Raw genomic sequence first — 26,692 nt, forward strand, 5'->3', positions numbered from 1 at the left:
ATGAATAAATAGATATAATAAATATATAATAAAAATAATGCTTTAAAAACTCAGAGTTTAGAGTGTATATATATATATATATATATATATATATAATTTACAAATATTACAAATAATAAATAATTACAAATAATTATACAAATATAAAATAAATATGTTTAAAAAATTAGTCATTTTTCCCCTAAGAATAGACACATATGGAGGAAAAACTAAAATACAAGGCAAACCTTATTTGATTGATCAACATTTAAAAAAACAACAACAATAACTTTGAAGCAGATTGCTTATAGAAATATGAATGTGAAGTGTATGTACAAATGAAGTCATGACTATACTTTGGAGAACAGATGACAAGACACTTTTTTTGTAAATCACTCTTGAGAAAGAAAAAAAACATTGAACAAAAGCATTTTGGCTAGATTTAAAAAAAAAAACAGCTGGGTTTGATGTATAATACAGTAATTACAAAACAGGGAGTATAGTTTGTGCAAAGTGTGTAAGAGCCTCTAACCTCAGCTCACATTTCCTCCCTCAGCCCTGCTTCTCTCTTCTTTGGAATCAAGTGGACACGTCAGGAATGTTCTGAGAAAAGAAGAGCAACAGCAGAGTGGACTGTGGAAGGGCTTCTGTTCTGACTGTGGTGGTCTCCTTCCTCTGCTGGAGGCACTTTGGTGTTTGACCCGTTCCCGCACCGCAGTCACTTGCGGCTCAGTGGTTACATGGTGGTCTCCTCCCACTCTAGTTCGACATCACCTGAAGACCAGATGAGACCAAATCAAGGACAGATACGTGGCTCAGTTTTAGAGAGCACAGGACGAGTGGAATCATGATGGGAAGACTAGAATTGTCTTCTACCTTCCATGGCGTCGAGAGAGTCCATCTTCTCCAGAGCAGAATAGCTGACGAACCAGATGGACTGACTGTTGCCTTTGTTGTTGAGCAGCTCCAGTGTGCTCTGGTGCAGGAAGATGTACTGGGCCTGACACACACAGCAGCAAACAACTGAATCATGCATGTCAGGGCCAAGACTGACAAGAGAAACAGGGTTATTTATTTCGTCTGTACTTCAATAAGAACAATAATAGTTATTGCAAGTACCTTTATAGATTAGAAAATACTGTATCAAGTTGAAAGATGCCATTAAAATCTAATAGAAAAAAATGTATAAGTCATCACACCAACCTCGCCTTCGTCTGCTTCCCCATTTCTCAACAGTTTGCCTTCCAACTCTTCAGTTTCAGACCTCTCCAGATCATTGGATAGCCAGATTTGGCCCTCAAACCATTAGTTTGACACGTCTCCTCACCTATATTTTCACTTACTTATCGATGGTTTCCCCAGTAACTCACACTTTCCCTCTTCACTCACCCATAACTTCATGCTGCCTGCTGGGCGATGATGTGAAAGACGGTGTCTCAGCTGTAGTGATGGGTAGATGAGGTTTCATGAAACAGTATGGCAGGGTTGATGAAACAGCGTCTGCATTTTCAGAGGCCACCAAATTGCGGTCATAGTTTTGAAATGATGCAAGGTTTCTTTGAATTAGTTGTTCAAGTCCAGACATTTTACAGCAGACAGCGCCATCTGGTGGCCTCTGAAAGGCAGGACACTGCTTCATGAAACCTCATCAACCCTTCAATACTGTGTCATGAAGCATCACCACTCACCACTGCACCCAATCCTAGCCTCCACCCAGCCTCTCGCTTTCACTGCCAGCGAATGTGTTCCGGCAAAACCACTCTCATTGTGTTCGGTTGAGAGCTGCAACCTTCCACTGAAAAGTCCGAAACCCACCTCCACATACGGAGTAAATATCGGGCAGGTTTACAGAACAAGCCTGTGCTAGTTCTGTAATGTCATCTCTGGGAAAACTAATGTCCAAAGAGCTGCGACTGAGCATAATTCCTCTTTAGATGCTCCACCGGAGACTTGTGCTGCGGTTGTCCTATTTTTTTTACTTCACGTCCTGCTGCGATCTCCACCTCGCGAGGATTTAGTGGGATGAATCAGATTTTTGACAAAGCGAAACTCTCTGGCAGAAGATTAAAGCTGCACGCTGAGCAGGATTTCCCACCAGATAGCCAGCATTCTCCAAGTTATTAAGTCTTCATTAGGATGATGCGCGGAGATATCCGGGGACTCCATTATTTACTTGTTGTGTACAGATGTAACTGTAATTTGAGCTGACATTGTTTCATATATTCACGACAGCAGCGCAAACATTTCAATATACAGCCACGATTCATCATTTAAAAGTGCGAATACATTGGTCGTCGAGTGCAACTCACAAGCACATTTACTAAAATTCCTTCTTGATTTTTCACTATGTACGTCTGAGTTACCATTGAGCGTTTTCATATTGTAAAGGACGAGTAAGATGTGAAACGTAACAGTGCTTGCTGCTAGTCGCATTACATCCATACACATCCAGCTGCGTAACTGATTTTTCTGTGTTTCAATTTGTGTTTTTCTGCCTCATTTTTGGTCTTCGTTTTCAGGGAAGATTTTCATTTCAATGCCTCCTTAGTGGTTAATATATCAATTTATAGTTAGTTCTCTCTATGCTAATGCAAATCTCTGTATGCCTGTCTTCACTTTGCACCTCTTTAATTTAGCACATTTTTAGTACCAGCAAATCTGCCACTAACCTTCAGTTACATTCCGCCTTTGAAGTCTCCACCTTAATCTCAGATTTTCAGTGTTTTTTCAATAATAATAATGACAATAATAATAATGATAATACTCTTTAACAATGCTGCATTTCCTAAATTTATATGTATGCATTTCTTAAACATAGATATTGCCTTGAACAATATTTCTAAAAATAAATAAATATGTGTATTTTCAGTTTTTATTTACATGTAATATAAATTATGTAACTTGGTGGAGTCCAGTATCGACTAGACACCAATCGGTTAGACATCAATGGAGAGTCCAACGGTTGTGAGTGAGCTGAATTTTTGCAAGACACTTTGCACTGATGCTGTGGAGACTTGTGTCTTGCTCAGTGGATGAGGCAGGTGGGGAACAGTTTGGGTGAACAGTGCAGACAGTGGACGACCAGAGTGAAGTCTTGAGGTGACCAAGAGGCTAAAACAGTGCCTCATCTAAACAGCAGCGGTGGGTCAGGTGAGTGAACCTGGATTGTCTCCCTCTGCAGTGATGGCTTCATTTAAATGCATTAGCATCTGAGATGATATTTCTCCTTCCTTGGCTTCCAGTGTTTGCCAGGGAGAGCATTTTTATTTTTAATTTAGCGCCGCAATTACCGCGGCCCGCTCCTCTGACCGCCGCGCATTTCCATTTCCCATCTGTGTACTGACCAGATTTTGAACCATGCACATCCTCTCGCTGCGAAGCTCAGCCACCAGACCGTAAACATCCACGAAGTCGTGATCTCTGATGTGCTGGATGAGATGGTCCAGAGCGATGAAGACTCCGGTTCTGCCCACCCCGGCGCTGCGGACCCAGCCAAGAGGGTGGCACGGCGTTAGCGTATAAAACATTGAAGCCGCTTGAATGTTTGATTAACAGTGAACAGAAGGAGCCTTTTTATTTTTAAGTACCTGCAGTGGACCGCGATGGTGGTGTTGTCTTGTCTGTGCGCTCGAACGGCTTTGACAAACTTAATGAGAGTGCTGCAGGATTCAGGGACGCCGTGTTCGGGCCAGGATGTGTAGTTAAAGTGGCGGACTAAAATGTAGTGGCCGTGCTGCAAAGAAATAACACACGACAGATGTTAAAGTAACCGAGTCATCGTGTGTAAATATTTGCTGCTGTGAGGCTGCAATTAAGCATCACAGTTGGGGAAGCTACTTTGCAAGCGGAGCCATAATCCAAACAAACTTCTGCCCTTGGAGAAAAGTAGTTTCAGACAGTACTTACAACTTATTTGCCTCGTGTTCTTGTGAGGACACCGCAGTAACGTAGCATAGTGTCAAGTCAGCGTTGAGACGGTCGGCTTACAATTGAATGTAATGTGTCCTCTCCAGCAAAGTGTGGCCCGGGGGCCATGTGCGGCCCAATGCCTGTATCTGTGTCCCTTTTGACGTCAGACTAAAACTATAACTGATATGTTGTCATTTTTCTGCCTTTTTTTTTGTCCTTTCTCCACCACCACCACTATAGCATGTTCTCGTTTTAAGTAATATTTTTTTGGTGTGTTTTTCTTGTTCCTCAAAATACATTGAAGGAATATTGAAAATATATATTTACATATATATATTTTTTTTAACTGGAACGTCAGCTCCATAGTTATGTTGATTTATATTCAAATTAAATGCATATGAAAGGAAATATTTCAATAGGTTTATATTTACACTTCCTAATATCCTTTCTATCTTTTTAGGTTCATTTTGTCCTTGTTACTTAAGAATGTATTTTGGGTGTATTTCTCCATCATGTTTTGTAGTAATCGCTGCCTTTCTTTTGATGATGGCCCCCCACAACAGTTACAGTTTCTAATGTGGCCCTTTAGGAAATTTAATTGCCCACCTCTAGTCGAGGCAGACACATCTATAGAGTTTTATATTTTGCAATTTCATTACGGAGGCAGACTGCATTCACTTGATGGAAAAAGTCTTTATCTTTGTATTTTTTTTGGTGGGAATTGTTTGTGTCTCTATTTTTAAAAATAATTTATTTTAAGGTTTTTTTCTATGTATTTTTTTCTAAATTTTTTTTTTATTTTATTTATTATGTTGTTTTGTTCAAAAATAATTTCAGTTTTTGGATAACAATGCGTGAGACATGAGATTGGGAGGCAGGAGATACATGTTAAGGTTGCAGGTTGGAGGTGCTTGTGGGATAATACAGGGAAACTATTAGTCAGAAAAATGGCAATACATGGCCACAAAAAAAAGAGGAAAAATTAATCTGAAAACATAAATAAATTGCTCCAAAAAATATTATTCATATTAATAGTTTTTTGAACGACTGAAACATTTTCAGTATTTCATGTCCCTCATTCTAAATTAAAACATTAAAAGTATTTTCATCAATCAAAAATATGCACAGATTTGTGGTATACATTGTGAATCTTTAAATTAAATACATGTTCAATTCATGAGGTGGCACTCCTTAAGGTTCCACTCTTGGAATCCTGAGGCCTAATTTTTTAAAGTTAATACAAATATTTATTGTTACTGGAAAAAATGCTTTTAGCTTGGGCAGTTTAACTACAAAAAATGAGCAACAGTAGGTGACCTGCACAGTGCAGCAGAGAATATGATCAACGCTGCATCATTCGAGACACACACAAACCTTCTCCACTTTTAGAGTCCTCACAGTCCAGTCAGGAAGGATTTCTTCTGACACTTTTGAGATAAGGATGTCACTAAACACTGACATGGGCTTGTTGTCCTCCGGCCAGTATTTGTGACAGCGAATCTGAAAAATGACACAGAAAAGCTTTCACCGCTTCTCAGAGCTGAGCCAGCGAGAGACAGCTGTTGTCTTTCTAACAATGCCTGACAACACACCCTTCCTTTCTCGTAGCACTGTGTCAGCATGGCGATCGTGCTGGTTCCTGTTTCCCAGATCATCCGCCAAAAGTCCGCCACGGTGCCGGGCAGCGGGCCTTGGGTGGCGATGAACTCGTTGGGACACAAGTAACCCTGACGGACCGAGAGACGGGAGTCAATAGCAAGTGACGTGCATTGGGTCAGAAGAACTCACCGAAACAAAGCTGGCGTTGATGTAGTCCGAGCCGGCAGTGCCCGGTTCTGACAGCAACTTCACTCGGTTGTTGTTATCTGGTCAATAAATATAGAGAATTTTATTAAATGAAATGAATACTTCAGTAGACGTTGACGCACATATATAGTTGTCATGACCACATCTCATTGCCTGCCACTCGAACATCAGTCTCCAGAACCAGTAACCAACTACTAGGTCGATGATCTTCTCACTAAATAAACCTTGTTACTTCTGTTTGGGTCCTCACTTGAGTCCATCTGCAGTAGTTCCTGCCACCCATAATCTGTGCCGCTTGATTCGTTTATTTAATTTACTAACATCAAAGGCCCGCTGTAAACATAGCTTTTCATGAAATGTGAGCCAACTCACAGCTAACTGAGCTCACTGCCACATTTCCTCGTGATATTTCAGCTATATTTACATCCATTGTCCGCACGTCCTTGGATTTGAACAGCTATGCAGATGAACAATCACCCGACACACTCAGTTTCCCAGTCAGTCTAAACCTGCCGCAGCTGAGATGGAGACTTTTGCTCACAGGGTTTGATGTTGGGGAAGCGGTTTTTGGATTTATTCCAGGGCAGGTCAGCGTCAGTGGTGGCAAGGTCCTGCAGTAGTTTCGGAAGTTCCTGGTGGGAGGAAATACGTGAGGAAGAAAACATTTGCACAATGGTGAGGAAAGTACTAGTATAAAGTATATAAAATTATTCTTATTCTTAATATGCTAAAAATGTGCCAACAATATCTGACATATATGAAGGCAAAACTAAATCAAAAACAAGAAAATCCAGCTCATTTTTTCTCTTTCCAAAGCTAGACTTGTTTCACTGAAGAGCCACAATCACAGTCCTCAAATCGATCAGCGTTTTTCCATTTACAGCCAGAAAGAAAATGATCTGTCAAAAACTGGGCGAGTCTTGACAAGTGAGAATCCACACTGCTTCAAGACATGGAGTCAGACTGGCCTGCTGTTACTGAGCTCGCTCTGTATTGGTGTTTTAGAGCAGCAATTCAACCCCAGGTATCGACACTTACGGAAAACTCTTCCTGGAACCTGGCGTTGTCGTTGGCACACAGATCCTCCACATGCTGCAGGAAAGACTTCTTATTGACCGGTCTGTCGGAGGAGAGCGAGATGAGCTTATTGAATGATGCAGAAGGCAATTACATGTTAATTCCTGCAAATGTATTCAATGTTACAACATGTTACTCAGCGCTGTTCGGCTGCCACTGTAAACATATTTGCATTATTCATGAAGGCCGACTTACTTGAGTGATTTCCTGTAGCTGAGGAGCCTGGGCAAAAATAGAAGGCAGATATCAAACAAAATAAACGAATAGACTGAATAACCAGCGCTGCCTCTGTTGGGTTCCTCCACACATGAGCAGAGCTGATCGTAATTACAGAATTGTTTTGCAGGCTTAACCTTAAAGTTAAATTCATTTGTATTCCAGTAAAACTTTCCTTCCTAAAATAATACATGAAGCAAACTTTCCCCCCTGTCAGGTGTTTCTTTGCTCTCCTGATGGTGAGCGATTGATAACGCCTGGCTTTTGTGCCCTCTAAAAACCACTAAGCCGTCCAAGCAATTTTGAGATAGCGAGTGGGTAAACAAATTAAAATGGTCTCAAGCAGAGGAGTGTCAGCGCGGCCTGCCAGGGCTGCCGGCGATGGAGAGGCCGAAGCCTGCAGCAGGTAACTGCCACATCAAATGACTCAATAGATCGACGACAAAGGTTTGGTCCGCATCACAATGGATTGAGAGCAATTTGAAACACAAGGCTATGCGACAACACACACACACACACACACACACACACACACACACACACACACACACACACACCCTACTTACTGGATGACATATATCTCTTTGCGGCGAAAAAAGAAGGAGGAATACCTGGTGGGAGAAAAAGAGCTTAGCGACTAAAAACAAAGCTGCAGTACAAGGAAATGGCGACGGAACTGTATGTCACCAGTCCACATGAGTGAAATAATAAAACCAATCATCACTGTTATGACAGTCTTTGCTTGAAATGTCAATGACTTTAATGTATGTTTTTATCGATCATGTGACAGCGATTTTCACTCTACCTATTATTTAGAGTCACAGCATACCCTTCTACTCTGTTGAGGCAAAGACAATTTAAATGCATTTATCTCGGTTTATATTCAAGTTAGGACTTCTTTTTTTGCTTGATTTCCCCCACATTTTGTTTCTTTTTTGTTTTATTATTATTATTATTTTTTAACTAAAACCTATCACGATTTTCTATTTTCTAGCCTTTGTCCATCCATATTGATTTCTCGTCTATATTTACTTTTTAATATCTTCTGCAACTGCTTTCATTTTGAAAAGCACTTTTTATTATGTTACATTATTTCTAGTTTTATGATTTAATTCATTATCACAAAATAAATAAAATAAAATATGAAAAATAGGTTTACCTTTTTAATAAAATGTAATATTATTAAATGGTATTGTTATCATATAATGGAATTCTTCAATATTTCTCATTTCTAAATATTAAACACCATACAGCATGATGTCTAATAGCGTAATGGAAATGAAACCTCCTACATTCTTCCATCTAATGATACATAAAACAAACTTGAGGCAACGTAGCGAACATCCATCTCCGAAAACAAGTTTTTACAGACCGTAAAAAAACTCCTAACATTGTACTAAAAACTAAGGCGTCTGTTTAATTAGCGGCTCTTACGATACAGATCATTGTGTTTTATTGAGATCAATGGCAGCAGGAGTGTTACTGCCAGGAGAATAATGGCAAGCTTGGTCAAGTTAGGGAAGACAAAGTGCAGCCAGGATGGAGCGGCCTGAGGGAGCGATGAAAGTGGAGTGAAGCGTGGAAAATGAGGAGGATGTGGACTCTTGGAAATCCATCAGGTGACCTTCAAAGTAAACGACAATCCTTTAACTTTTCCAAATCCAAATTTGCTCACTGGCTGAGAAACCAACCCCTAAAATATGTTGTGTGGATTCCTCCTCCGAACCAAGATGCCTGAAGCTCAAAACTGATGGGGTTCATCCGGAGCAGCGAGGGCCACTGGAGGGTGTGTAAAAGGCAGAAATGTACAGCTGTGATGCTAAACTGATCAGTGAGGAGCTTGTCTCTTCAGTATCTTGTCCCACACATGGCTTGAATTTGAGAATAGAAGCCAGGGGAAGGAAGTTTGTCTCCTGCAGAGAAGTGTGGAGGAACTATAAAAGCACAATAATACGGACTTGTTTTCAGAGAGTGGCTGCTCCTGCTTTCAAACTCTGGATGATTTTGGTGCTGACAGGAGGGCGCACCACGCGAGCTGCTGCAGAGATTCTTGTCTCGTGGACTTAAATATAAAAGCATGTCTGGCTGTGTTAAGTCGAGCTGCGGTGTCAAGCAGCAGCTGCTTTAATCTTATGTGCAATATTGAGTTCAGTGACATCTGGAGATTAAAACACAAGACTGACCGGCTGATATTTTCTTGTTTGAGCTCCAGATCTGCCACAGCGATCAGTTGATCCAGTTTACACTTGGTCTCTGTGATCTCTGCTTCTCTAGGAGAGTAAGTCCCGCCTTCCTTTTTACGCTGGTGGAACCTGTCGAGATAAAACCATCATTTGTTTAACAAAAGTCGACATCCTTCACACTGATTTTTTTCTTTGAGATGAAACAACTTACTTGACTAAACCACAGATCATGATGATGAGCATCACAGCCAGGAAGAAGGAGAGCAGGACCCCCAGAATGATCTGCTCATCTCTGGTCAACAGACCGTCGACTGGGATAGGAAAAAAAGAGGCTAACTGTGATGCTAAGATTGTTGCTGTTAGGAAAACAAAACATAAAGGGCCCCTATTTTATCCCATTAATATATACAGTGTTTGTTGTGGCCCTCAGGAGGTAACCGCAAAACTATGAAAAAAATGATAGATATTGAAAAGATGTAGAAGCTATTAAAAAATAAAATATTGAAAAATGAATATTGATAAAACACCTTGTAATGGAGTGTTTCATATTTACATGTCTATCCATAGTTATGCTACCGAGATATACACCAATCAAAATAATCTTAATCTTAATTTTTAAATAAAATGTACATAAACTTATATAACATAAAATCCAATAAGATATTGTCAGCGTATAATGTCATCGCATAATTAAGATTCTTCATTTTTTGTTCTAGTTTCATGTTATTTGAGTAGCAAAACGTATATTAAATTCAGGACTCCATCTTCTGTCATTGTGTCTTTTGGTTTTACAGCTCTTCCCAAGAGCTTAGTATATAAGGAAATTGATTTCCCACCTCTGCCCCACCCTAATGTCAATGCATATGTAAAGAATCAGGTTTCAGCTAACATTACTTGACATCAACTTTGTGGCATGAGGACAGAGAAAGAAGCAGGACATTGGTGTCCAGGGGACCAGCTCATCCTCAAAAAAAGGAACCGGGAGTTTTATGACAATAGATCCAACAGTATCGGATGCAAACAGTTGTGAGGCCGTAAAATATGCCGAGGGATGACAAGCCAACCATACTTGGAAGCTAACTTTGTGGGCATTACAGATGACAACATCTAGACTGACACAAATTCCATGGTACACACTCCTTGAAGGGGTCCTTGAAGGGTTTATTAGTCGGTGTAATGTAAATATTCTGAGTGTCTCATGGTGTCACCTCATCATATACAGTATGGCTGTGACATTCACAGAGCCTAAGATTTGTGTTGTGGCTTACATTCGCATCTAACTCTGAGTCCATCTTTTCCTCAACAGCCGAATGAATTTGCCAACAACTAAGACATAATCAGCAAAGGAAGATACCTGACGTTTTAATGTGCTCAGAGTATTCAGAGTCAGTGTATTGTCCATCTGTTGTCGTGGCTCGGAACTTAAACCTGCCATAGGAAATGCACACAGTTAACTGCTGAACAAATGAAGGGTGTTTTTGCGTGGTCTCGCACTCACACGTAGACAGTGTTTGGCTTCAGAGGTCCATTACAGAGGGGATCTGTGTTGTTGGCCTCCACACAGTAATCCTGCTCTCCAATCACATATGTCCCTGCCAGACGATCTCCAGACAGAGCAGGACCTTCTCTGAGCCGAGTGGCCAAGCGCGACGCTGCGTCAGCTGAGCACAGAGGGTTGGGGAACCCCTGGTCAGTCAGGTACGGGGCCGGGCGTCGAAAGAATGCTTCTCTCCAGGTTGTCAAATTGGAGGCGTCCTTCACTGTGAGACATGAGGCCGTGTCACGCATGGCATGCTTGATCAAGTCAAGTATAAGTGATACCTGTCAATTTTCTTAGAAGAATCTTACCCCCTGACTCGGCAACGATGACCTGAATTTTTACGATTGGTCCATTGTCGTCACTATAGAAACAGGCAGGCATGCGGATGGTGATACTCCTGTGGGTAACCATGGCAACCCCTCTATGGCCTAGCATCGCCTGAGGTCTCTGAGTTGGCTTGGCCGGGGCTGAAATATACGCACGTGTGAGCACGGAAGCATAAACAGACACTGCGGCGGCTGTGCGCCGTATTCTAACAAGCAGTGTGACTCTCCTAAAGTCAATGTGACAAACCAGCAGAGGCTGTAAACTAGCTCAGAAAACTCTTAAGCTCTTAAACTCGGCACAGATGAGACGTGTCAGAGTGGGTCAGAAGTAGGTAGTGCCGTGCCGGGCGGTAACACTGTCGCTTTCGCTGCAGCAACAAGATGAAGAGAAAGGGAGTGAAACAAGAAAGAGTCGCAGGCACCTTTGATCCCTGTGCTTATCTGGACATGTGGGCTGGGTGGGCTTCTGCCAGCCCCATTCATCGCAGATATCTGTGAACAAAGAGACAGAAATGAGACAGGAAAAGGTAAAGAAAAAAAGGGTTGCAGTCAAGATATGGGTAGACAGGCCTTCTTTATTTATGAAAACATTTTCATTTGTTACATTTTTATCTGCACTTCAACACATATTTTGTCTGCTAAAAAATGAATTTTCTCTTTTCATGCTGACTATGATGTTATGCCACTGCAGGCTCCTATTTATTGTTTAAATATTCAGTTAAATTTTTTTTGAGCTGATGTCATAGAGGAGCTATTAGTCAGTTGACTCCATGTTGCATGTAAAACCTGTTGCCTCAGTCTGAGTATTCAACTGCATGAAAATGTGGTCAGTGAGCGACCCAGCCGTAAATCAGCATATGTGGTGAGATGAGGAAAGTTAAAGTAGAGAACCAGGCTCGCTATTATTGCAGGATTCAAACATGCAGATTAGACTCCGAGATTAGATCCGAGTGACAGTGACTGACTTGACATCACACAAGTGCAGAGACATGACGCTCCTGACTTTGTGGATGGCTTAGATGTTCCCAGATAAAAGATTGAGTTCAACAAGGACTCTTTATTTTCATTGCAAATAAGAAAAGATTTTATGCGAGTGCTCAGAGGCGTAACATCAGCAACTGCTTAAGGAATTAAAGACTTTGTTTTATTCATTTCAGAAATTAAATTTGCATCACGTTCTCTCTAAAAAAAAACATGTTTATTTGATGAAAATGCAAGTGTCGGAGGCCAGGAGTATAATATTTTGCATGAAATCTTTATAATGAAATGGACATTCAAACTAAAGTTCACAGAAGAACACACGGAGACTCAGCGCCATGGTCATAGAGATTCAACCCCAGAGTGCAATGAGCAACAGCAAATGCCAAAGTCATTTTGGTTGTTTTTTGCTAGAAAATGGACCTGGGCAAAAAGCAGCCAGTTCCCTTTGGAACTTACTTGGAACTGACTTACATCATTCTAACAAACAATCATATTTGGGTGAAATACTCATAGTATTTTGATAAAATATTGGATAGTAAAATATAAAATAAATGTGTAACAAGAATCTGGGAAACACATTTCTATCTTTTTTTTTTTTTTAATGATTTACTTACCTATTTATTAAATACATTTCCAATGACAAAATCAAAAAAAAAATGTATTCCCTTCCTTCAGCTTTTTGGCCACCAAAAACAGTTGAGGAAATTTAATTGCCTATCCCTGCAGTCATTGATACAGTAATGCATTTGGTCCATATAAATGTAAAAAAATATATAGCACTTTTCAAATATAAAAAGTTTATACCATTTTTGTGTTTTTAGAAAAACAGAATGAAAACTTTAAAAAAGTGATGGGGGTTAAAAAACATGATAATGGAAACATTGGTAGAAAAGAATAAAGGTATTTTTCTACGTTTGTATTTTTGCAGCTATTGGAGTGGGGAAACAGTGGGCCAAAGGCACAGCAGACCTGTGTGTTGTAAATAATGACGCCTGCTCACCTGTATGCTGTAGTTGTGACCTCCTTTAAGTCCTTCAATGTCAGCAGTCAGCATGCTGTGCTCTCTGTGAGTGATGTTGAGACTCATGTTTTTCACCAGCCGCTCCTTCTCATAGATGTAGACATAGTAGGCAGTAATTTGTCCGTTGGGCTCCTCTGGTGGTGTAAAGCTAACCTTCACACGGTTCACTTCCTCTGGAATAACTGATACAATCACATTCTTCGGAGGGTCTTTTGGCTCTGAGTGGAAAACAAATAATGTGAAAACCACAGTGATGAATCGGAGATCACAACCTGTGATGTCGTTGGAATTCCAGGCAGCTCCCTTCGTACCTTCCTCTAATGTCTGAAACTCAATCGGCCCAATAGCTTTCCCGTCTGTAGCAGCCTGCTCCAGAAGCCCAGTGAAGGCAGTGACAGTGACAGAGTAACGGGTGAAGGCGGTTAAGTTCATCACGGTGACCATTGTAGACTCAGATGGGGCCAGAACTGATGAGTAATTCAGCCCCGGACCATCAACCTGATGAGACGAGAGAGTGGGGGGGGGGAAAGAGGCACATGTTGTTTGAGTTTTGAGGTTCGGGGACATTCCAATTAGAAAACACAATGGCTTGGTTTGCATTTGTTGCTCATATGTAACCAATTACCTGGACAAGATAGTGAGTGGGTCCAGAGAGAACAGCAGGCGCCATCCATGTGATTTGGAGGCTGGAAGCAGTGGAAATAACTTGGAGGCTTTGAGGGGGAGCATCAGGGTCTTATTAAGAAAAAACAAATCTATTAGAGTTACCAACCAAGGTTTTATGAAGCCCATTAAAATACACTAGTGTTAATGGTTTTAGAATGATTTTTAAACAGGCGCCACAAATGACTTTTAAATTATTATTACTTCAGGTGAGCTGTTTTGTGGTCACTGCCAGTTTATATGACAACCGTTCATGTGCAGTAACAAAGACTGGCAGTGAGTCGGGGGACCAGACAACCCTCGCCCTCTCTTCAAATTTCAGCCAAGCTTCATGAAGGCTGATGAAGCTTCATGAAACAGTGTCCTTATTTTCAGAGCCCAGTAGATGGCGCTCTGGGCTTTAAAATGATGTGAGGTTTCACTGAAATGATTGTTCAAACCCAAACATTTGAGAGTGGAGAGTGCCATCTTGTGGGCTCTGAAAATGAGGACACTGTTTCATGAAGCCCCATAAGCTCATAACTACCGACAACTGTCATCCAGATTCAACCACCAGGCAGGCCCAGTTCTTCAATACTACAACCACCTGCCGTGCCAGTCCAAAATGTCCAAGAAATCATGGGCACTCTGCCGGACCTGCTGGCTTTGGTCCCCTCCACCCTGAGGACTGTGCTATACGTGGGCACCAAGGACTATGGATTTGAGGATTTGACCACTAAAAGTAGATTTTAAAGACCTCTTCAATTGGCTGAAACTGTGCGGTCAGGACATTTTTATGAGTGGTCCCATTCCACTTCTTCTCTGCAGTGGAGCCCTGAGGTTCAGGTATCTTCACAATGTGAATCTGTTCTGGAACAGGCCTTTCATTTTCAGCCAACTCAGGTTAGTGGGTCTGTCCCAGCCACATAGGGTGAGATGTGGGACAGGTCCTCACACTCAGTCTTTACTGCAGGAGTGTCCAAAGTCAGGCCTCGGGGCCATTTGTGCCTCTTTTCCATGGTGCTCCATCAACTTTGTGAAGTCACATGAGCTCTTTTTGTCAGCCAATGAGCGATTGAGTCCGTGAAGACCTGAGTTCCCATTGTCATGTTGCTCTTTATGTTTTTAACTTGAAAAAGGCAATGAACGGAAGTCATGCCCTTCATGCCATAAGGACCTCTGATGTAAAAGATGTAGTTTTACATTTATTACTGGCACAAAACAATAGCTCCACTGTGCTTACAGTAAGTTATATGGCTACCGCATATGAAAACCAGAGTGCCTGGAGGACAATACAACTCTGTTATAGAAGGATCAAGGTCAATTCAGATTTCATTATTTTCCATTATCATTATTGAAGCGTGCAGCATGCAGCAGTAGTTGTCTCACATCTACCTGATGAATTCATTGAATCTCAAAAGCTCTTTGAGAGGGTGCTATCAAGCTTGGGGATATTCTACTTTATTGGTGTTTTTTTATAGACAGCCCTGACAAAGTCTGACCCTGCCAAGCTCATATTTAACAAATCTAGTTGCGTAATTTAAGCCCCGATATCCTTACATGAATCAGTTGGGCACCTCTAATGTCAGCGCCACACATGTAACCATGTATTATCTTCGTATGCAACTTGATGTAATACAACACAAACTGCATCTTGTGAAATAAATATGTCCACTCTTGCTCATTGTACTTACTCCCGGCCAGTGTGCGGGCATAAATCCAATGCGTGTACTCTCCAACACCAGCATTTGTCACAGCAGCCACTTTGAAGCGGTAGTATCTGTATTTAGACATGGACTGGAGAGTCACGCTGGGGTTCTCGTTAGAGTCCTCTGAAGCATTAACTGAAACTGAAACTTCCGCCTCAATGCAGTTCAAGGGCAGTTTGTCTTCGGGGACCGGCTGAGCGGCAGTTAAAGCGTCTGATTCACAATCAGTTGAAAGCAGCTGTGCAATGATATTATACTCTTTCAGGAGGCCTGGAACCGAGAGTGGCGGAGCCCACTCAAGTGTCACATTGTTAGTAGTGACCTCGGAGATAGTGAGGGAGAGAGGCGCGGCCGGCACTGCAGGAGAGGGAAGACGCAGAGGTTAGACATTGTGTAAGGAAATGAGGAATCAGAGGGGATGCTGTCAGTGTGACACGCGCGTGAAATGAAATCACCTGATTCCGAAAGAGTGGAGGCTGTGCAGTTTAGTCCCTCCCCAGGCCCTGCAGAGTTGACAGCAGCCACGACGAAATTATACTCCTGGTCCGGTAAAAGCCCCACCGCAGTGTACTCAGGTGTGTCGGCTTGGTGAGTGGTGGATTGGGAGTCTGCCGTCACTTCAATCTCATAAAAGAGGATCTGACCGTTCGGATGTGTGGGAAGCTCCCAGAACAGCTCAATTGAATCCCAGCTTACGCCAGAGCAGGACAAGTTCCCCACAGCATCTGACACTGCAGACAGGGAGAGAAGTGAGACGTGTCGAGGGGATTAACTCGACTCAATTTGGGTTATTCATTACACAGGCTGGAGGCCCGGGGGGTGGAATCAAACATGTAGAGAAGTTTCAAAATATTCAGACTCCATGATGAGTTTTAGAATTCCAAGACGACTTTGGCAGACACAATTGTGCGCCAGTTGACAGATACATTTCTACCATGACATCCATCCATCCATCCCGCAGGTGAAAGGGAAAACCAAATGTACTGGCGGAGAAAAAAATTCTGTCACCTTTATTGAGGTCTCCAGGTAAAAAACCTCATCAGAGTCAAAGATGTTCCAGAGTTGGAATCAACTTAGTGGATAGTTACTTTCATTCACTTTGGCCTACCAAGTAATAAAATTCACCTTGAATTGAAAGAGTATTTTTGATGTTAAGAAGTGGCACTGTTTTACTGAAAAAGTAGCTTGGTCTTTGGTCATTAACTCTCGGTCATGGCCAAACAAGTGGGTTACGTCCAACAACGAGGAGACCAGATGGAAGATCCAGCTCGAGGTATCGGGGAAAAAATCCTCATGACTACAATCCACCCTTGCAGAGTTCCACCACTTCTGAATCACACAGATATTCTTATGGCCAGTCGATACATTAAAATCAGTCCCTGACTGTTTGAACTGTTTGACTGTTTGAACCATGAACCACGTCGGCCACTTTATACTCAAATACACACATTAACAGTGATGCGTGGAGACACACAACAGAACAAGCTCAACCTCGAACATAGGTATCGGCCACCAATTCAGGCTGGGGCTTCAAGAGATTCATTTTCATGAATTAGAAACAAAACATCTATGATGATGGAGACAAAATGACTAAATGAGATGGAGAGATGGACTGAAAAGAAATTTTAAAAACTTCAGCACAGAAGCACAAAATGTTTTTCTGTGCACTCTATGCAGCAAAAACAGTCATCACTGGAGCATTTCTACCCTGATGTTTAAGCTTATTGAATGTGCTAATATCTAAATGTGATTAATCGTGATTCATTATTTACATATTCTCTAATTTATTATATTATTTTTAATCACTTCCCACCCTTACTAACTATAGAATGGCAGACATTATGAGAATGTTGCAAGACAATTACCTTACACCCCCCAGTAAAGTTGGTGAAAGTTGCTGAAGCATTGAGTGTTAGACTGCAAGTTTCTTCTCACAAAACAGTGTCTCTAAAACCACAAGATCCTCTGGGGAACAGAGACCTCCAATAATCTAAACTGACATTTCACATAGCAGGGCAAATTCTTCAATTCTTTCCTGGTGTTGCTTATTGAAAAGAAGCATTTAGGAAGGTTGGGTTGAGAAAATAAAGCCTCCCTTACTAATAAATGTGAACTCTTTTTAGCAGTACTGGAGAGGTGTAAAAATACCAAACAAAAAAATCATATCAATGTAAATATGTACTTAGAAAGTCAGTAAAATGAATTGACTTCACAGTTACAGGACAAGCTCACAGCTCAGACAGTCAACTAAAATGAAGGTAAACAATTTCTTCTTATTTCCCCCATCAACATGCACAAACACCAGCGCAGCTTCTTGAACTCATGAATTCATGAGGAATTCTGAGTGTAACGTGTGGGTAGCGTCTGTGTCTTACCTGACTCATTAGTGGTGAAGGTCACAGGGCTGCTGAACTGATTGCCGTGACCCACTCTGGTGTAACTGTTAACACTGATCTCGTAGGAGCTGTGAGGCCGGAACCCTGTCAGATGCTCTGTGGTTGATGGACCAGAGGAGTTCTACATTTTTTTGCACGCAGAGACAAAACACACACAAAGATTAAATCATCCAATTTGATTGCCGGGGTGGATAATGTTTTATTGTATCGGCACACGTATATATGCACGTGGGTGTGTTACTGCCGACTGAGGTGTGAAATTACAGCCACGCGGAGTGTGTGCGGCTCGACCACGCAGCTCTGTGGCGTATGCTTAAGAGGGTGGGATGTTGCAGAGTGGTTTTCGATGTGTGAAATTGACAGTACCCGGTGTGTGACGGTGTGTGTGATAAGGTCTCGGATCCTGAAGCCGTAGTGCATCACCACTCCATTTGGCTCCAGAGGAGGTTCCCAATTTAGCCATACGGAGACTGCTGTGTGGTTAAATATAGTCAGATTACGGGGAGGTGACATGGGGCCTGAAACAAAAGGGTGAATATTAATAAAAGTTGATCCTAAACCGCGTGTCATTTTTGGAACGGCGGCTCACCCCCTTCGTCCGTGTGCAGCTGCAGCAGCAAAGGAGGTCCTGAACCTTTACGTGTTGCAGCAGTAACAGTCAGATTGTAGGCTGTGTATGCTTGCAGGTTGGTGAGAACAAAAAAGCTATCGGGGGTTTGTGTAGAATTCGATCCCCCAGGGCCGAACAGAGTGAGGATATACTCTGTTATTTCTCCATTTGCCTCTAAGGGGCGTTGCCAGATAACTTCAATTGAGGATGATGAGAGGTTCCTAACTGACACCAGCAGCGGGGATGAACTCGGGACTGGAAGAAAGACAATATAGATTACTCTAAGAGACACATTGATTTGGTGAAAACACTCACCGTCATCATCAGTTCTCAGATACATTGTGCTTGTGTGGTTGTACGCTGGCCCAGCTCCGGTTGCTGGGGTAACAGTCAGCACATAGGGGAAGTATTTTCTAAGTTTGGTGAACAGGAAGACGTTGTCATTGGTGGTTTGTTTGATGGTCTTATTGACAGCAAGTGATCCTGAGTTGGCTAAACTATTCCCAGCCTCCTGCAGGGTGAGCAGGTAATATGGGCGGCCGTTGGGTTCTGAAGGAGGGTCCCAGCTGACAATGATGGCAGTGGAGCTGAAGATCTGAGCAGTCAGGTTGTGGACGGAGTCGCTGGGTACTAGAAAACAAGAGCAGAAGTTGAGTGACAACGCTGAAAAATGAGGTAAATTACAGCATCAATCAATGCTAAAAGTGCTGACAGTTGAGTCGAGCAGCTCAGCAGTCAACATCATTAAGCGCTGTCATCAATCTGTCAATGGTGGTTACGATGTAATTAATAGACACATTTAATCACAAAACATATGACGTGGTAACACAATAGCAGATCGCACACATCATTGGAGAAAGAAAGGCAGCAGATGCAGGAGGAAAAGATGTTCAGAGGAGATCACAAAAAAGATCCATCGGTGCGTGTGGAAGTGCGAGAGGTCAAGTGCATGTGCGTGGGAGTCTGAGCCCAGGAGGAGTGACCCCTCCTGTCTGGGCTTGGCTGAGCAGGACAGAGAATGTGGCCTGGACGTCCGGTGCTTGTCTGAGAGTGGAGCAGCTGGAGCAGGTAGAGATACAGAGTCAGTATGTGCAGTCATCAGTCACAGCAAACATATTCTGATCAGGTTTTAAAGAATGCCGCATCACATACAGTTCAAGTCTGCACCTTTCTTTTATAGCATAACAAAGCGATTCATGCTGTTTCTTAATTTGATTCTTGTGCATGTTGGTAGCCATGGCAACAATGCAGATGTATAATACGTGGAAAGTGTTTAAAGCAAAACTGTCTTGCTGTTTCTGTTTCTGTCATCAAAGTGTAAACAAGTCAACCGGATCCCACTCTCTGACTATTCTGTCACGACTTTCATACTGCTTATTAAAAGAAATGGCAAACTGGCTGTTTTCAAGTCCCAAAAAACAAGAGTCTGCTGGTCTGACGGTGATGTACTTTGATTAGCTGACAGAAAGTCGAGTCTTCAAACTGAAATTTATGCAATTTTCTTGTTAGAGAAGGTGCAGGATCTCACCAGGGTAACATGTTTTTTTCAAGGCCGGATTTCCAAAGTTAAATTTGGTGTCGACAAGGTTAAACACATTCAAAATATGGTATGAATGAACAAACGCAGAGCTGCTGGAGGATCAAAAATGGCATCACTAATAACACAAAAATACCAAAGACAAATAACTGAGCGAGGACTATAATGTCTAGATAATATCAGGGCAATTAATATGAATTTCATAAAATAATGAATCAAATAAGAAAAAAGGCAAATCAGTTCAATTCCGCAGTAGCTCAGAAACATCTACGTAAAGCCATTAATGCAGAGGAGTCAAACCTAGTTTATTTATACCCTTGACTAGCTAATGTTACTGTAGCTACTATAGAAGCGTCATCTGCAGGCCTTATACATAACTTGCTAGCATTAGCGTATGATGAATTGCTCACTCTTTCCTCACACTGCAAGCTTCTGACCCACCATCCTCAGGTAGCAGCACTGTAAATGAGGTGCTCTGAACCCCTCCGTCGCCCTGCACTGTGCTGGAGGTCATCCAGATTGTGTAATTAGTTCCCCCAACAAGGCCTATGAGAGTGTAGGCCAGATCTTCCTCCAAAGAAGAGGCAGAGATTCTCTGTTGCAAAAAAACACAAAAAAGTCATATTGAACTTCCAGTTATTATTTACTGAATCTTTCATTTATCTTTTCATGTGTTGCTATATTTATTCATGACTTGTTTCCCCAAGACAAGCTCAGTGAAGCTGAGAAATCTTTTTTTTTCCCGACTGTTAGTAGATCATTAATTCCTTGCATCTGCCATGCAACATTTTAAAGAAGAAAAATAACAGCATAACTTTGCAAGTGGAACACCTTTAAAATCGGAACAACTGTGGGTGAGCAATAGATTTCACTGGAAATGTCACATTCATGAAACAATAATCAGACTAGTCGCCTGTGGAAATAAAAGTGAATTGAAATACAATAGAAAGAATCTGCACTAATGATGACAGGTGAACCTGAGGATAATGGTGAATCGATACATATGAAACTTGGAATTTAAGAAAAAAAAAACGCTTTTCGGTTAGTTGCACGACTTAGTGTCGTGGAACTGTATTAATTTATTCATAATAGACACCAAAAAATGAAAATCACCTGTACAGTAATTATTCTAATAAATCATTTATTATTTATTTATTTATTATTATTCCTTTGAGAGATGTATTTAACCTTCTATTTCACTTTCCATTACACTTTAAGATACTAGATAGATAGAAGTGCAAATTAATATTAACATAGAAATTAAAATTAATGTTCTCATTATTTATTCTCTTTTTGTACATTTTCAAATCACATATTTTGGCATTTATTCGTGCTCACAGTTTATTTTTTAATTAAAATCTGTCTCCCTCATCAGGTTTTCTTTGGCCCCATGGGTAAATTCATCCCTCAGGTTTTATATTCAAAGACATAATTGTAAAAAATGACAGTGTGTGGAACAGTAATACAAGTCTGCCTGTGACTGACCTGTTGTGACACAGTCTTGTTGTCAGAATAATAAATAGTGTAGTACACAATGATTCCATTGGGTTCGGTCGGTGGGTTCCAACGAAATGTGACAGATGAAGCTGTCACATTTGCAGCGGTCACATTTTGCGGAGGGTCAAACGGCTCTAGGAAAATCACAGATGGTGAGAGACGTAATCAGGAACATGGCAAAAAGGATGAAAAGGATCTGACACCTGCATCTGTGGTGGTGAAGCTGATGTATATCAAAACTCCTCCATCTCCAAGTTTGGTCCAGCTGGAAACTGAGGCGTTGTAGCGGCTCTCAGAGTCCACGTTAATAACCACAGACGTCTCAGTCACATTGTGCCACAGCTCTGTTGTTTCATTCCTAAAACATGAGACAGCTTTTATTAGAATTTGATTGGAATTATGCCCGGACACAATGAAAAACTCACCAAACTCTGACAACATAGTAGAGTATTTCAGAATTGGCTTCGAGCGGCGGTTGCCATGACAACTCCACTTCATAATCGGAGAGTTTCCTGGCATAAAGGAACTGAGGGGGGGTGTCGGGAGCTGAGGCGTGGGAGAAAAACTTTCTTGTCATGTGACCAAAACAGTCAACAGTGTCGTAAAAGTAAAGAAAAGGAGGAGACGGAAATTTGTGCTATAAGTTGGGCTGATAATGGAAAGGACATTGGATTATCCTGCTGAGAGAGGCATCTGAGGAATCATAGATGAGAGGACAGAGAGAAGATGTTCCAGCCAGATCGGTGCAATCTCCCTCTGAAAGTGAAAACAAACCACTTTCCCTCCCGTCGCTCTCTCTCACCGTCCTCTAACGTGGTGATGTTGAGCGGCTCCGTGCTGTAGTTCCCTGGTCCGACGCGAGTGTGCGACTGCACCATGACTCTGTATTCGGCGTACTTCCTCAGGTGTGTGATGTGGATGGAGTTGGTCACTGATGTCAGGTTGAGGTAGTGAGTGGAATTCCAAAGCACCAGGCTGTAGTGGGTTATCACCCCGTTTGGGACCAGAGGAGGTTGCCAGGTCACATTCACTTCACTGGGACTAACAGACTCGTAGGAGAGCTGGTACGGCGGGCTACCGGGAACTGTGGAGGGCAACAAAGAAGCATTCAACAACTTAGCGTGCCATTACATTGTTTGTTAACGCACCATCCTCTCCGGACAACAGGAACAAAACATCTGATGTCTGGTTGCCGTGGCCGTAACGCGTGAAAGCCATCACAGTCACGTTGTAGTAGGTGAACGGCTTCAGGTTGAAGAGGGTGGCCTTGTTGGTGGTGGTCTTCATCACTCCAGAAAACGATTCGTTCTCATAATGGACCATGTAGTGTTGGATCACCCCATTGGCCTTTTCTGGTGCGGACCAGGTCACTGTGGCAGTGAGTGGAGTAGTTTCTACTGAGGTAAGATTTTCAGGAGGAGAGTCTGGCTCTGAGAGGGAACAAAAGAGGCAGTGAATCAGACCACACTCCATGTTCTATAACTACTTCTCAATTTCCGTATAGAGAGAATGATCAGTCAATCAGTACACACCATCCTCCATGGTAAAAACTAGGACATCATCTTCTTCAGACAGAGAACTTTCTCCCACTGCTGTAGATGCAGCCACACGTAGTCTATAGCCTGTGTACTTGTCCAGCTCTATCAAATCAGATAACATGTTTAAGGAAAATATTCTTGTTCTCCATCAAACACAAAAACAGAAAACAATTTACGATAAGTTAATCCTTAAAATTAAATCAGAGTATGTGGGTGTGGAATTTCACCTGTTATCAAAATGCTGGTGGAGTCAGACTCCCACTGTGAAGCCTCCTCAGTTTCCATGTTGACGCCATACACGGTATAATGTGTGATCCGACCGTTGGGATTTAGGGGCGGCAACCAGTTCACAAGTATCGCAGTGGAACTGATGTTTTGGTAAGACACGTCCAGAACCGAACTGGGAACTTCAAGTGAAAAAGATAAGCAAATATTTTTTATTTGGTTAAAGTGAGATCCTTTCACACACCTTGTTCGGTGGTCCTCTCGCTGATGTCTGCAGCAGGACCTTCACCCACAGGTGTGGAAGCCGTGACCCTAAATTTGTACTCGGTGAACGGATTCAGATTTGACACCAAGTAGGACAACTCTTCGGAAAAGATTTCAATAACCTCCTCTTTCACGATCACTCCTAGAATATAAACAGATTCATGACTCAGATTCTGACACATTCATGAGCAGATGGATTCTCCAACAAGGCAGAAGAGGTTAAAAAGGAAGCACTGACAACTCTTCCTACCTGTTACACTTGATGCAGTGCGTGTGGAAAACTGTCCTGGCTCTGAAACATCCCTGGTGGAGAGCCGATGCTGGTTTGGAGTTAACGCCGGGCGGGAGTGGACAGAGGTCAAATCCTCAGTTTGTGATGGCCTGGTGAGCCAGGGGGGCAGCGTGGTGGGGGGTGCTGAGGTGAGCAAGAACGCTGATGTACTTAAGACTTCAGTGGCAGATGTTTGATTATATGCATCGCTATCAGTTGCCTTCTCAGTGACCTCATCGGTCAGAGAAAAGTCCACTTTAGGCTGGGCATCCGAGTTAGTGCGCTGGTCAGCAAATCTGGATCTTAAGAAGGCGAGGCTGACGGCTGTTGCACCGGTGCGGTCAGAAACAGTTGCGGTGAAAGTTGGTGGGGAGGTGATCAGGCTGAGCTCAGCATCTCTCTTACGCCGCCCTGAGCTGTTATGTACATCAGTGGTCTCATTCATGTAGGAGGCAGTTGCGTTGGTGTTCTGCGTGAAGAAAAAGATGGACGTTTTGTTAAAATCTGAGTTTCCTTAAAATTACATCGGCATGTAAACAAGAAATGAAGACATGGAAGTCACTCTCTGAAATAAAATCCTTTAACATCAGCGTCTAATCCCAAGCAGCACCTTTTCCATTCCCACGTTCACGCTGCTTTTACGGTGATGTTTCTGTCAGTGGTTGACATTCTGGTGTTGACTTGCAGTTGGCACTGTAACACGTTTTGGAGGGCCCTCCAGCTCTCCGTGCCCTATTCATGGCGCTGATGTTGTAACATCCCCCACCCACGATAACTGACATTTTCATTTCAGCAAAGGTCCTTCTTTAATCATCATTCCATCAAAGTCAGCAAAAAGCAATGAGATAAATTTAACACCATGATATGATATAATGCCTCCTTTGGTGGTATTTGGAAATGTTGTTATTGGGAATTAAAAAATGGAAATGTGAAGATGCCGCTGTTGCAGTTGTGGGCTTTATTATTGTCATCTGTATTTAGAAAATTTGGGATGAATGTATAAGCATGAGTACTTAGTGTACACATGTTAAGATCATTTAAATTAATATCTTAAATTGAGAATAATTCCATTTCCAGCAGGCACTCTCTCTCATCCTCCTCTGAAGGTTCAGCTGAAGTCTTAAAACAACCGCATTCACCCTCATGTAAACCTTTCTGTCTGGTGCTCTTGGTTTAGAAGTGACTTGAGGTTTCATTGAAAATAGTTAAGTACAAACATTTTACAGCAGACAGTGCCATCTGGTGGCCTCTGAAAAACAGGACACTGTTTCATGAAACCTTCAGTACTGTTCCATGAAACTTAATCTGCTCATCACTGAAAAACACCCTTATTTGCTCCTTATTCTGCGTCTCAGATCCCCGGCAACCAACCTCGTCTTGTTTTGCCTTCTGTGATTCTGTCTACTGTCTCCATCCCAAACTGTGTCACCGTCCACACCATAGCAGTGAGTACACTTAAGACCTTTGCATTAGCCTTCAGCAGATTATTCCTATGCTCAATAAAGAAGTTATTGTTCTGCTGGGCTTTAGCATCCACAGAACAGTGTCGTACCACTTCTTCAGTAAGTGTGATGTCCTGCAGCAGAGTTTCCTCCAGAAGCACTTGCAATCTGTACAGGATGATTGGTCCATTAGGCTGCGCTGGACTTCTCCAGCTCACACGGATTGAAACAGAATCCTCAGCTTCTGCCATCAGGTCCTGAACTGCACTTGGAGCTTAACAAGCAAACAGAGTGAGTCAGACTACCATCAACAAACACAATTGTACACTCGGAACTTTCTGTATAAAGTGTTTGTTGGTGCTCAGATTTTTCTGTCGGCTCTCTCAAGGGTATAATACCAAGAAAGACGTCACAACAGCCAAGCAGTGAAGCAAGTGTGAATCTCATTCCAAACATGGTCACTCACCTTCTGCAGATGTCACAATGGCATCCTGTGCTGCTGGCCCTACTTCTCCTGCAGCCTTGGCACGGACAGCCACAGTGTATTTGGTGTATGGGGTTAAACCGGTGAAAGTAAACCGCATGTCTGCAGTGCTGTTTTCGTACAAATATCCTGAGAATTGAAATAAAAAAACAATTGTTTTTGTTGTTCATGCGGGGATGATGTACAACAGTTTCTGAAACCTGTTGGTCCATAGAGGTACAGCATGTAGGTGAATTTCCCTGTAATGATTTTGGGAGAGCTCCAAGAGACCAGTATCAGTCGAGAGGTCACATTTAATATTGCCAGATTCTGCGGAGAATCCTCAGGAGCTGCCAAACACGGAAAAAAATATATTGTTTTCCTGTGCGCAGACTCGTACATTAGCTGTCAGGGATTCATGGCCACACCTGACTCGGGCATGCGGACCATCGTGGAGGCGACCTGTCCCTCTCCATCAGAGGTGAAAGCAGAGACCTCAAAGAGATAGGAGGTGTACGGTCGAAGCTGATCTACTCCAACTGATATGGGCACACTCCAGGAGGCAGCTGGGGGAACGGCGGACAGCGTGATTGGTGGAGAGGACGCTGTTATCTCCAAGGGACTGAGAGTTGCACGAGATAGAATATCAGCTGCATCCTGGAAAATCAAGCAGGCAGGAAAAAGCACTGAAACAAAATCAACTTGGTAAAAGCTGAGGACGCTTGGGAGGGCTGGAGAATTACACATCACTTATGCATCACTTGGAAATACTGAATAACGCAGTACATTGCAGTGAGGAAGTGCTCCAGTCATGATGTCCTCTGCGTTGACCTCCAGAGTGCGAACCGTCTGCCCTGTTCGAGCGTGTTTAGCCTTGACAGCAAACTTTGTAATGAGGCCATTGATGCGGTGAGGCAGGTACCAAGTAAGCATGACAAAGGTGTGATTCTGTGATTCCGCAGTCAGATTAGTCACCAGCCCTGGAGCTAAATGCAGAAACAGATACTTCACGTTGGAATACATTCAAGGATTTATTGTTCCTTTACAATATCACGCACGG

General features: G+C 42.3%; 1 protein-coding gene across 1 annotated transcript in view; it reads right to left on the reverse strand.

The window, feature by feature from the left end:
- Positions 1 to 427: 427 nt before the first annotated feature.
- The window catches only part of ptprq (protein tyrosine phosphatase receptor type Q), a 36,570-nt gene continuing 10,305 nt past the window's right edge, over positions 428 to 26,692 (reverse strand). The window contains 41 exon segments of the mRNA XM_053886813.1: positions 428 to 753; positions 856 to 979; positions 3,324 to 3,459; positions 3,567 to 3,712; positions 5,263 to 5,388; positions 5,481 to 5,615; positions 5,677 to 5,753; positions 6,236 to 6,326; positions 6,733 to 6,814; positions 6,967 to 6,993; positions 7,554 to 7,598; positions 9,171 to 9,299; positions 9,382 to 9,481; positions 10,525 to 10,598; positions 10,669 to 10,930; positions 11,019 to 11,177; positions 11,459 to 11,528; positions 13,018 to 13,256; positions 13,350 to 13,536; positions 13,664 to 13,773; positions 15,375 to 15,746; positions 15,845 to 16,120; positions 17,765 to 17,906; positions 18,152 to 18,303; positions 18,375 to 18,650; positions 18,711 to 19,025; positions 20,374 to 20,527; positions 21,418 to 21,563; positions 21,633 to 21,787; positions 21,855 to 21,975; positions 22,232 to 22,513; positions 22,578 to 22,859; positions 22,962 to 23,069; positions 23,195 to 23,374; positions 23,437 to 23,598; positions 23,698 to 24,196; positions 25,283 to 25,443; positions 25,636 to 25,782; positions 25,854 to 25,982; positions 26,061 to 26,289; positions 26,419 to 26,618. Of these exon segments, the coding sequence (XP_053742788.1) occupies positions 716 to 753; positions 856 to 979; positions 3,324 to 3,459; positions 3,567 to 3,712; positions 5,263 to 5,388; positions 5,481 to 5,615; positions 5,677 to 5,753; positions 6,236 to 6,326; positions 6,733 to 6,814; positions 6,967 to 6,993; positions 7,554 to 7,598; positions 9,171 to 9,299; positions 9,382 to 9,481; positions 10,525 to 10,598; positions 10,669 to 10,930; positions 11,019 to 11,177; positions 11,459 to 11,528; positions 13,018 to 13,256; positions 13,350 to 13,536; positions 13,664 to 13,773; positions 15,375 to 15,746; positions 15,845 to 16,120; positions 17,765 to 17,906; positions 18,152 to 18,303; positions 18,375 to 18,650; positions 18,711 to 19,025; positions 20,374 to 20,527; positions 21,418 to 21,563; positions 21,633 to 21,787; positions 21,855 to 21,975; positions 22,232 to 22,513; positions 22,578 to 22,859; positions 22,962 to 23,069; positions 23,195 to 23,374; positions 23,437 to 23,598; positions 23,698 to 24,196; positions 25,283 to 25,443; positions 25,636 to 25,782; positions 25,854 to 25,982; positions 26,061 to 26,289; positions 26,419 to 26,618 (6,845 nt within the window). The 3' untranslated portion in view covers positions 428 to 715.

Source organism: Synchiropus splendidus, chromosome 14, assembly GCF_027744825.2.
Source record: "Synchiropus splendidus isolate RoL2022-P1 chromosome 14, RoL_Sspl_1.0, whole genome shotgun sequence".
Lineage (NCBI taxonomy): Eukaryota > Metazoa > Chordata > Actinopteri > Syngnathiformes > Callionymidae > Synchiropus > Synchiropus splendidus.